At 39.9% G+C, this 12,715-nt stretch overlaps 1 protein-coding gene across 1 annotated transcript in view; it reads right to left on the reverse strand.

The window, feature by feature from the left end:
- cnot3b (CCR4-NOT transcription complex, subunit 3b) overlaps positions 1–12,715 on the reverse strand; it is a gene marked incomplete in the record, with an annotated part of 25,853 nt that overhangs the window by 6,501 nt on the left and 6,637 nt on the right. The window contains 9 exon segments of the mRNA XM_035681262.1: positions 1–439; positions 581–616; positions 1,059–1,115; positions 1,973–2,106; positions 2,722–2,812; positions 3,678–3,806; positions 6,979–7,074; positions 8,924–9,052; positions 11,748–11,837. Of these exon segments, the coding sequence (XP_035537155.1) occupies positions 1–439; positions 581–616; positions 1,059–1,115; positions 1,973–2,106; positions 2,722–2,812; positions 3,678–3,806; positions 6,979–7,074; positions 8,924–9,052; positions 11,748–11,837 (1,201 nt within the window).

Consider the following 12,715-nt stretch of genomic DNA (forward strand, 5'->3'; position numbering starts at 1 on the left):
AGAGACCGAGGCTGAGGCCGAGACTGTTGGAGGTCGGCGGGGGCCCCGACAGAACCTGGGGCTGGGTGTTTGAAGTGAAGAGCCCCTGTGTGCTGACGTTGGGGGGAGAGGAGGCGGAGGAGGAGGTCGGGTGGCTGTTGGTGGAGGGGAGGGGGTTGGAGGTGGGGGCGGAGATCGGGGAGCTAACTAAGTTTTTGGCCTGTTGTTGCTGTGCCGACGGGTGCGGCTGCTGCTGGGTGGCGTTGCTGTAGCTGCCCGCGGAAGTGTTGGAGAGGAGACCCCCCGAGTTGCCGTGGTGACTGTTGCCCCCAGAGCCGCTGCCTCCTCCCCCGGCGATGGTCGCCATAGAGACCAGTGAGGATGGGGTCAGTCCCGAGACGGAGGAAGAAGAAGAGGATGAGGAGGACGAGGACGAGGACGAGGAGGAGGAGGAGGAGGAGGAGGAGGAGGAGGAAGAGGAGGAGGAAGAGGAAGAGGAAGAGGAGGAGGAGGAGGACGAGGAGGAAGAGGAAGAGGAAGAGGAAGAAGAAGAGGAGGAGGAGGAGGAGGAAGAGGAGGAGGAGGAGGAGGAGGAAGAGGATAACGAGGAAGAGGGGTTTCCGTTCTTCACAGGTGACTGGAAGAAAGACAGGAAACGAGTGTGAAGTACACAATATGTTTATCTCTGTTAGAAACATAATAAACATAAACAAAATGTTATTATCCAAAAACTTGGACGTCAACATGAAAAGATAAATGATATCAAATTAAAGTAGCACACAACAGAAACAAGGTAAAAACATTGCTCACTAATAAGAAGTACAAAAATCTGAGTATATTAAAGCTACTATATAGGATTCATTCTCTTTATTATTAATTAATCTATCAATCATTTTTTGCTTAAATGTTTTGTAAATGTAAAAAAAAAACATTTCAAATTGTCAAATATTAAATTTACATGAATATAAACTGAGAAAATCTCAATTTAAAAACTCAAACCAGCAACTTATTGTCCGTTTTTCACATTTGACCTAATAAACGTATTATCAGACTTTAACTCTCAGCGTCTTTAGACTCACCTGACTAACTTCACTGTCCGTTGAACGTCCCCTCTTCTTATCGTCTTCTGAGTTCTCCTGAAAAACACAGATGAAGAACAACATTAGGTCACAGAGAGCTTGTGTGGTTACGATGTTTAATAGCTGTACTACAACATCGAGGGTGTAAAACAAGATCAACCAAAACCAAAAGACGCCAAATTCTTCTTGAGTTAATCTTTTTAAGAGCTTTTGGGGCTCAACTCCAACTTTTGCCGGTATGAGAGAGCCCCTCTCAGTTCTTCAACAGCTAAATAATTCCCTGAAACTTTCCTCAGATAATTAAAAGTTAAACAATCACATCTCCCAGGGATCACTGCGGCTCGCAGCCCCATCCTTTACGTTCCCTTTCATGCTTAAGCTTAACTTCATGTCAGCAGCATTTAACAAAAACCACGCCTACTATTCAGACACATCAGACCTATAATAACCGCTCTCACTACAAACTGCATGTGGGTGGAGAGGAAGAACAGATGATATAATGACAACAGAGCAGAACAATAAGAGCAGATGGCAGGGCACTACAATAGCAGACACAAAGGCAATTATCTTACATTTATATTTCAGATACTGACCTGACTTTGACTGGAAGCGTATGCAACAATAGGCTTAATTGTCAGGAATTGCCAATATTGCATTATTGCCACTATTAGTGACAAAATCAAAAGGTTGATGAAGAGATAATAATCTGACAGATAGATAGCGAACAGAGCACCGACAGCAAGATTAGTTTCAATCTCTATAAAATCTATAAAAGACTCCAAATGGAACTTTTGAAAACAGACTTTTAACTTTTTTTTTACGTTGCATAAATGTTCGGACACTTTCTGAATTGCCCGAACGTCAGTTTGCATGCAGATATCAAGGTGAAAGAAGCAGTTTGGGGTTGTTGTTACCGTAGTGCAAGTGGCAGGTGAGGGGGGGATGGGTGAGGATGAGGTGGTGGAGGTGGGTGTGCTGCTGGAGTGCTGGAAGATCTCATCCTCCAAGTGCGAGTGTCCCGGGGGGGAGGTAGCGACCAGCGTCTGAGCTGCAGAGACACAGAGGGAGAAGAGCTCAATGATGGTACACAGAGAAACTGCATTAACACCATCGCTTTCACGAGTTTTATGGTATTAACTTGAACAACAGGAGCCACACAACATGTCTCTTCTTGGGTCTTTGGCTCTGCCTGCACATCAGGGTTCCAGCTGTTTTATCATTTCCAGGTTCTTTCCAGGACGTTTTCCAGGAGTTTTTCTTGATAATACAGGACAGACCATGCTTATAAGCATCGTATAAACTGCGGTGTTGGGTAAATTGACTACATTCATTTGACCGTAGCCCATATGTAACAGTTGAAATCAAGTCAGATTTATATTATTGTACAGACAAATTATCTTCTAGAAAGTTAAATTGTTCATTGCACATACAATTCACATCACTGTGCATGAATTTTTGCTGGAATATTTGGTCATTTTAAGCAATTTTCGGGTGTTTCCATGACTGGAAATCTAGTCTCTAAATGTCCAGCTTTTCCCCGACACCTGTTAATATATGATCCTTTTCTTGTGGCTTCACCTGTTCAGAGTTTTGCTCTGAATTTATACCTTTTGTATATATTTCTATCTTGTGTTGAGTTAACTTCAGCTCTTTTTATACTTACGGAGGTCTTCCAGGTCCAGGTCGTCGTATAGAAACTCATTCTCCTCAAAGTCCGGATCCTGCGACGAGTCTAGATAATACTCCACATCATCCTTCATAAAGAAGAAAGAGAAAGAGAACAGAGGCATTTATTTAAACACACATTTACATGTGACAGTACAAAAAAGGAAATAAACGCTGGCTCAGCTCAGTGGTGGAAAGTACAAGTACATTTACTCAAATACTGTAGTTACTAGGTATTTATCCAGATTCAGATCAATGCAAAATATAATAAACAAATAAATTATGCCATATTGTAATAGTTAAGATAACATTAATCAATCAATATAATAATTATATTATATAATCTATATTATTCAAAAATAGATAATGCATAATATTTACTTACTTCTGGTACATTAATAATATATTGGTGCTAATATTTTGTACTTAAAGGTCCAGTGTGTAACATTAAGGAGGCTCTATTGGTAGAATATAATATCCATAAGTATGTTTATAGTGTGTAATCACCTGAATATAAGAACTGTTGTGTTTTTGTTTCCTTATAATGAGACGTTTTTATCTACAGACGCTGCGGGTTCTACTGTAGCCCAGAAAGGACAAACCAAACACTGGCTGTAGGTAGGTTCATTTGTGTGTAAGGCAGCAGCAGTAGTTTTTTCCTTCGTGCTTTGAAAGGGAGGATGAAACGAAGGAGTTGTGATCTGCAACTTCACCACTAGAGGCCACTAAATCTGACACACTGGACCTTTAAGTAAGATACTACACTGTGGTGTTTCTACTTTTACTTAAGTAAATTATACCAGCACTTGTTCCATCACTGGCTGAGTCAATGTGTCAATAGAAATATATTAAAAGGATATTTTCAGAAACTGTGCAGAACAAAACTGATGAAAATAAAAGCCCAGAAAACTTTAAAAACTCCAATGACTTTGTTTTCTAAAGACATGAGCGAACCTTGATCTTCCTGACGGCGTCGACCTGCACTGAGTCGTTGTCCAGCATCCTCAGTATCGTCTCCAGCATCCGGATGTGGTGCCGATGCTTTTCGATGAACTTCTTCAGCTCCTCGATCCGGTCCTGCTTCTGTACGAGAATGTAGGAGGCAGGGAGGGAACGGGGGATGGGGGAGTGAGGATCATGCTGGATTAAAGAGCTTGTACCAGTAAAATAAAGTCATCAACCTGGATCTCAGTGGAGAGTTTTAATGTCTCTCGTTGGTCTAACATGTGGATTCAGATGCCAAATATAGATATAAATCGTAATAAAAACAGTCATATTTAACCAGCTGGGGATATACGTAACACCATCTTATTCCAGCGTATGTTAACATGTTAATCAATTATTTATTGAAATATAAAGGAAAAACATTTTGAAAAACAAAATGAAGAGAAAGCATGTTAAAATTTTAAAGTTAAACATGGAGACGTGAGGAAACACATGAAAGTTACATCAGCATGAGAGCAGGCGCCGCTGCTACGTGTGCACTTTATGTCTTTATGCATCGTACAGCAGCACACGCTCAGCACCACTTCCAACTTCAATATTTAATTATTCTCCTCCGCTGTTACTTCATACATGTTCCGAAGCATTTAAATACCCTATATTTTGTCTGTTTTTAAAACAAGGTGTTGCTCATCTCTATATTTCAGGTCTAAAAAGGTGTTTTAATGGATATTTGGACAATAATAAACACGTGTGTAGGTCTGTTTTGGATAAAACCTTGAGAACGGATGCAGAGCACACGTGTGACTCCATGGATCACTGGCTGAACTGATGTGATTATAAAAAACACCACGGATGTTTAAACACGCAGGCAGAACACTTTAGATGTATGTTGTTCGGCCGCTGCTGGACCGCATTAGAGGCGGCAGCAGAGTGGAACATATTAATGTGTTTCATCACAGTACATATTAATGCTGCGCCAGCACATGTCAGGAACATGGGGAGGTTTCTGAGTGCATCCAGGCTCCAAAAGGCTCAATCTGAACTCTTAATGTGTCCAAAATTAAGTACCGAGGAGGGAGGAGAGTATGGAACTGAATAAAATATCTCACGCAGGCTAAAATAGTTTTATTGGGATATTTTTAAATAAACTGGCGGACAGGGAGCCAAAAAAAAAAAGCTTCTAGCAAACAAACTGGAGCTCTGGAGATATATTTCTCTGCTTGTTTAGAACTTATGATCACAGTTACAAGCCTTTTCATTCAGAATGAGCCAATGAGCCATTCATCCACGGACTCCAACTGTAAAAACATAAATATAAAACTCTATGTGAGCTAAAAACACCTCTCAGGGCAGCAGGAGTCCAGGAACTCCTTTGAAATGCTGAAAAAAAAAAAACCCTCCTTATTTATAAAATATGTTTTTTCTAGCAGTGGAGCAAAGCCTTTGAAACTACCTAAAATTTCAAGGATTTGCTTCACACTCTAAAGACTTTTTTCAGGTAACAGATTCAGTTTATATTTATTCGAAGGTTCGCTTTATCTTTTTCCTTATTGACTCATAAGCGCCATGTCTGACAGCTAACTGTGTGTTTGTTGTTTTATAGTTGTAATACTTGCTTGCATTAAGTCTGAACATGCTGTATAGTGTAAATACAGGTGTTTGAAGCACTGGTTTGACACTGTACTGTGTATTAAAGTTCTCAGTGCTCACTCGTTATATTTACAATCCCCTTCCACTCAAAAATCTGTTTTCTTCTTGTTCCTACAGTTTGATGTTTGATCTTCACTGTGCAGCGTTTCCTCTGTGCTCACTGAAAATCTGATTTATTGGTCCAATATGCAACTTATGAAAGCGTGATGTAGAAACCTGAAGCCACCAGTGCACAGACACTCCCAGACATTATAGAAATGATATAGAAATGAACAAAATGTGCATATTCATAGATCCTGGATATTTTTAATGCGGTAGATGACTGTGTGTCAGGATCTTCTCTCTGTGTAGAGGGGTGATAAATGTGTCTGATATGCAGATATACTCTAGATACTTGTGTGTAATACTGACGTGTGCATTAGGTGTCACTGCTGCGTTTACCAAACCAGAACCTCTGAAAGAGAATCTAGATTTCAACCTCACACAATAAAAGTGAATCCTAAAACATTACGGCTGTGTCTGAAATCACTCCCTCATCCGCTCTTTCATTATTCCCTGTGGAAGAATACATTAATACACACTTAGTAGTCAGTAGTTAAATCTATAGTGAACACTGTAATGCAACACAATGCACTGTGGGAACAGAAGGTGTTGTATATGCCAGATGAAGATGGAGTGTAAATATAGTGCACTATGCATTAAATATGGAGTGATTTTTTTCACTCTTTGTCTTTGCTCTGTGAAGGTCGTTACTCCAAATTTAAATTCAGCGTCGCCACATATCCTCCTCTGCTCAACCAATCACTGGTTGTGTGATGTTACAGCTACACGAGAACAACGGTTAAGATTGTGTAGATGTGCTGTACAGTTAGCCAGACACCTCTTCTTTTTTATCCCTGCATGCAACATACACTGCATGTTTCATCCTCAACAGGCACTAAAAGGCAGCAGGTGTTTGAATATTTGAATATTGTCGCCGCAGGAAGTTAATGACCAGCGCAGCAGGCGACCTTTGAGATGAGTAATCCACCAAAGAGAAATCTTTTCTTCGTGATTGTTTTTGCCCTTGACGGTTGGTCATTTTGGAGCCTGTGTGAGCTCTTCAGCTCTACATTTCTTCGAAGATCTCTGCAGAGAAACACGGTCCTACGCTTTTGGCCGGCTAAGCTGAACTGCCGAAGCAACAGACAAAAATAAACCCCTCTGGGTGTCATTTAGAAAGAAGTCCTCAGGGAAAAACACAAGCCAGTTACAGTAAAAGTGATTTGTCTCCAGACATCGCAGGTATGAAGGTCGTACGCGGGACCTGCTTGTTCTCATACTCTTTGAAATGACCGCCCAGCCGTCAGAGAGCTATTTCTAAAACTAAAGACCCCTGGAGAGGACTTTGAAGGGGACGTGAGAGTGAGAGAGAAAGTGAAAGAAGTGGTCAGCAAGGTTATCGTCATCAGAGCAGACACAGAAGATAAATGGAGGACATGCTATCTGACCTCTCCACCAGAGAGGAGAGGGGAGATAAAAGAGGACAGAGGAGAGCTGCGAGGCGGACGGCCAACTGACCGACCCATCTGTGTCAGCTATAAACGGAGCAGGACGGAGGAACCCGGACAGAGAGTGGAGAAGAAAAGAATGAATGGATCGGGGATGAGAACACACTGACCTCCTTGTCTCCTTTCTTTTTTCTCGTCTGGACTGAAAGAGACTCCACTTCGCTCTCAAACTGGTCCACTTGCATGTTCAACGTGTCTATCGTATTCTGGGTGAAGGACAGGAATGAGAGTAGAGTTAATATTCAGCTGTAGTAGTAGATCTGAAACGAATAGTCGATTCATCTGCAACTATTCTGATAATCAATTATTCGTTAATAGTTAGATTTGCTGATTTTCTTTGTCTTATATGATACTAAACTGAAAATATTTGGCTGTTGAACAGACAAAACGAGCAGTTTGAAGACATCATTGCTGCCTTTAGGTAACATATTAATCAATAATGAAAACAACTTTAAGTTAAAGCCCAAGTTACAAGTAGGTCTTTAATATATCCAATGTGACAAAAAAAGATATTTTTATGAGAAATTATCAATAGTAAGAGTGTGAGCTGGGTTTGTAGAACCCAGAAGCATTAAATGATCTTAAAACAGCCTGTAAGACTACAAAAGGCCACATTTAAAAAAATATGTAGGACCACAACTAACAGTTATTTCCATTATTATTATTTTTCTGCCAAGTTTTTTAATTAATTCAATGTTTGGTCCATAAAATGTAAAAATAGTGCCCGTTAGCCTGTGGTAACGCCATCTAATGACTCTTATATTAATCTAAAGTCTAAAAACCCCCAAAGATATTCTGTTCCCAGAGAGAAAAGCAGCAAATTGTCACATTAGAGAAGGTGGAAGTCGAGGAATGTTTGGCGTGTTTTGATAAATAACTTCAATGACATAGAAACTGATTAATATCACCTAGAAACAGACATGTCATTTCACACACACTCTAAAGCAAATAAGTGTATCCCTTCTCCCAAAAGTAATTAAAGCTGCAGAAGGTAACTTTTATATAAAATAATGTTATATTTGCTAAACTTTCTCTATATCCTGACAGATGAGACGGATAATCAGCTTCCTCTGGCTCCTCCTAGTGCTCCTGATGGCGTTTACAAGCATTCACCAGGACCTGAATAAAAACAACCAATCAGAGCCGAGAGAGATATGAAGACGCTTTAAGGTTTGATGATAGTCGATCGACGGGTTTTATTCAGTGTCGGTATGAGCAATCTGGGAATGAACAATAAACAGTCCACAATCTTTCTTTGCTCTGATTGGTTCTTTTCTTTCAGGCACGCTAGAGTCAATTAGGAGCACTAGGAGGAGCCAGAGGAACCTGATTCTTCTACTTTCAGGATATAGTTACAATTCCATCAAATATGACAAAAAGTTATTTTTTTATAAGCGTTACCGAATGCAGCTTTAAGTCCCAACTGTCCCGTCACAATATGTTTCGTGCAAGTATATCACCATGGAGTAAATGCACTCTTTGTGGTGACAAACACAGCTGCGATGTATTAGTGTAAGTGGCAGCTGGTTAATGAGGTTGTCAGTCTTTGCTTTTGTGAAAGCTGAGACTGCGTTTGGTCTTAATTTTGGTTTTGGTTCACTTTCAGTTCCAGGTTTTGTTAAAGAAAATAAAATTAAAACATTCCCAGCAGCAAACTCCTCAGTCACCCCTGACTTCTGACTTCTGCCCTCCTCTGACTCAAACAAGTTTCTTATTGTTGGAGAGGGCTGTTGACTTGCATTTAGCTCATTTTGAGCCTGTTATTCTGTGCAATGACACAAAAAAGGTGCATAATTCGACTAAAATTAGGTTTCAGTCGGGGCTGATGATTAAAATCCTCAATGTTTGCACAACTCGGGTAAAGCTAATAGTGGAAAACACATTAGTCAAGTTACACACAGGGCCAAATAGTTGGTTCAAAATGCAGCAGCAAGACTGTTGACTGGTACATCACATCTCCCCTGTACTGACCTTTCTTCACCTCAGCATTTGTTGTTCTCTATGGAAAAATGATTGCTGACACCGCGTACAACGCCGTTTAATAATGAAGCTCACCGTTAGCCACGTGCCGACCTCCTCCTTCTCCTTTTGGGCCGGGTCCACCTTTTGGGCCAGACCCAAACCTTCTTTTGAATACGCTTTCGTCTTCGTTTCTCTTTCCACTATTTTGAACCGCTCCATTTGCTGCAAGCAGACACAAACATACACAGACAGTATTAAAACAATGAGAGGATGCACAATACTGGATTTTAAAAAGGAGTTAATAAGCTTTAGTTTATGCAGAGAGTCTGAGAACCTGAGAGTAAGAAAGGCTGAGATGTAGTGAGCAAAGATGGACGATTTAACGGTTATGTTTCTTTAGTAAATTACAGCTAAAAACTTTACAAACATACTTTGGTTTTCATAGAACAAAAAGCTTATCAACGCATGAGAATTCAAAATAAATTATTGTCATTATGGTAGGATCATTTATCGGCTATAATTTCATTATCGGAAAAATACATAATAATATAAATTTCCCATTATTGATCCTGAAATATATCACGCATCCTTAATAAAAAAGCTGCACTTGTTCAGACATGTGGATCAAACTGTAAAAACTGCAGTCGTTGATTTGGATGCTACAAAGATACAAAAGAATAGAAACGGGAATTAAATTTCAAATTCAGCCCAGAAAAAAGTAAATAGCAGTTTTTTTCCTTTTGTATTTTAATCCACTGAAGTCCCTAAACAACCTTAACAATGATGGAGTTGTAAAATAGGACGAGTCTTGCACTAAAGGAGCCATTAAAACAGACGACATACTGTCTGTTACTGAAGGTTGGTACATCTCCGGTAGATAAACCACAGCAGTGAGCTGATATGTGAGTCCGTAAAGACCCTGAAGAGGAGGCTCTGAACTGTAATACCAATTTTACAAGACACATTTAATCTCGGTCACATCCAGTAACTCTGTAAAAGCATCGAGCAGATTGTGATGTTCCTTCTTTTTGGCCAGGACGAGATGTTTCAAACAAACCCCAGCAGCTTCCTGCGGGACTCTTGTGACTGAGCGTATAATTTCAGGTCAACCAACAAAACCACGGGAAGTCCTGAAGAGCAGCTTTGGGATAAAAAACCAACTCATCGGGATCAGAGGGAGCTGGCGAGCCGCTCTCGTCCCTCATTGTGCAGGCAGGTGGCTCGCATTCAGTCCATCTCAATAACCCTCATCAAAGCCTCATGTGGCTCTGCGGCCTGGCAGGCGGGGCGGTTACGCTAAAGAACAGGTGTTAGATATCGGACCGGCTCCCATGTTTCCCAGCTCTCTATGAAGAATGCCATAATGAGCGTCTTCTGGGTGCAGTTCTTCAGTTAAAGGGGCAATCTGAGAAACCATTTTCTATCTTAACTGCATTTTATTATTACAGAGGTTTGAGTTTCTGTAGATTTCACGCTGCGCCGGTCGAACCAGAGGAGCTACTGACTTAAACTCCCTGTGCAGCTTTTATCTAAATCAGTGATCTGAACGCAAATGTAAAAGCTTTAATAAATCTAATGAGGTTTTAATCACTATTGCTTGAGAGACTTTTATGTACATAAAAAGAATTACAGTTGAAAAAAACTAAAAAAAGGAAAGTGAAGAAAAGCTCTGGATCAAAAGCAGCAGAGATTCAACGCATGAACTCTTCACATTATGTTTGATATAGTGCAGCATTTACAGCACGATCCCTTTGAATTTATCCCATTTTAAAAGACACATTATGTCGGGTTAATACACGTCCTTGATGAGTTTGAGACGTAGATGAAGCTTCCACAGCAACAGAGTGACTTCGAAGCTGTGAATATAAATATTTTGGTATATATAATAAAACTATTTAGAGCATACTGGTGAGTGGATTATGTTGTAGGAGCGGTTTGACAAGTTTCTATGGACATTTAAAAAATTTTCTAGCTGTGAAAACTTTAAATTTTTGTCTGATTAAATGTAAATTGACAGTGACTTCCTCCATGAAGAAAAAACACTTTTAAACTGGCCACCAGTGATAAATATAAACCCTTTCCATTTAAAATACATCTCCTATTCTTGTTCATTAGGACGGGTGTTAAAGTACGGGTGTTCGTTTTATTTTTCTCTCGTCAGGAGGCTGTGAATACATTCCCACAGGTATCTACAGGGGTTATTATTTTATATTCAACTTAAAACGTTCGATTTTTGTCTTTCTCACAACAAGCTGATGATACAGAGAGAAGTAGATGATTATTTTATCAGTGTTTATGTTTTAAAGGTGTCTGTCTTTAATGCCATATGGTAATATCTCACAGACATTAAATCTAATAACTAACAATAACTGCTGACAGAGTATTATTTATGTGTTTAGGTATCACATATGTATGCGTTTGTTTCTGTTTTAGCCTTTTGTTACTCTGTAAAATATTACATCAACTCTTGAGGTCAGTTAAAAGCAGCAATAACTTTAACACTGCAAACAATTTCTTTGCCGTTTTAAAAAACCAAACCGAACAAAACTCTGCAAAATAATGTTTGTTTGTGTTCTTGCACACAAAAACCAATGTTTCAGGAACATGAATGACAAATGTCAACACGAAGAAAACACCAGTGTATTGAGTGTTATCAGTAGGTAATTAACTAAAAAACCCATCACAGTAGGTCAAATATTGGCCGATAAGTGACGGCAAACCGGTAATCTATGACTTCATGATAGAGCGATTTAATGGCTCTATATATGACCAAACTGGAGTTTGTCAAATACATTTTTCTCCTTCTTAAGACTTCCCAGAGTTCAAAACAAACAGAATCCAGCAGAGCAAACACGAGTCCTGCAGGGAGCGTTGTAATGAACCTGTCCTACCTCTCCTCTGCTCGCTTCATACTCACCGTTTCTATGAGTTTGCGGTTCTCTACTAGCTGCCTTTTGTCTTTGATCTCGTTGGATGCCACCCACGTCTTGATCTGGTCTCGAAGACGCTGGGGGACCGGGAGAAGAAGAGGGAGAGAAATGTAGCGGGGGAGGGAGAGAGAGAGAGAGAGAGAGAGAGAGATACATCAGTGAATACGTGCAGAGACTCGTCTTCCAGCAGTCATGGATGGTGGACTTGGTGTCTACATGCAGCAAACAGGCTTGGCTTGGAGTTTGGTCCTCATGGTAACACCGAGATGAAGCACACAGTGTCTCTGGCTGACCATGGTGATATTTAATACTCACACACTCACACACACACACACACACACACACCTCTATATGTGGGCAGGTTAAACAATTTCAGATCAGCAAACAATCATTATCCTTTCATTTGATTTCAGGGCCCAAAAATGCAAAAACATCAGACGTCAACAGATCAACTCTGGCTGTTTCTGTAGAAAACCGACCCCATTTACAGCTGGTATTAATTAAGTTAAGTTTATCTGGATATTTTGGTTGGATACTGAAAAACACATGTTAATCCGGGTGTAAATTCACAGAATACATTGCGATCGAGTCGCCAGCAGTCGGCCAAACAGTCTACACGCACTGTAGAGCTGAAAACGATTGATGATCGAATGAATGAATCGATTAGTCCTTGGGAAACATCTATTTTGATAATTGAGAATATTCCAATCATTCCTTTGTTTTTGCTTCTCAAATATTAAGATTTGCAAAACAGGACATCTGGAAATGTTTGTGCTTTGTGAAAATTAAATTCTTTCATTATTTTCTGACATTGTTCAGACTAAACATTTCATAAATATATGACCAAGAATTTGTATCACAGTATTTTTGTACATGACTCAGCGTTTATATGGGTTCACAGTGGTTTAGTCTACCGTCCAAGAGTACGTAGAATATAAACACATTTTAATGTCAT

This window comes from Morone saxatilis, unplaced genomic scaffold (genome assembly GCF_004916995.1).
Source record: "Morone saxatilis isolate NCDOM2014 unplaced genomic scaffold, NCSU_SB_2.0 Contig9, whole genome shotgun sequence".
Classification (NCBI taxonomy): domain Eukaryota; kingdom Metazoa; phylum Chordata; class Actinopteri; family Moronidae; genus Morone; species Morone saxatilis.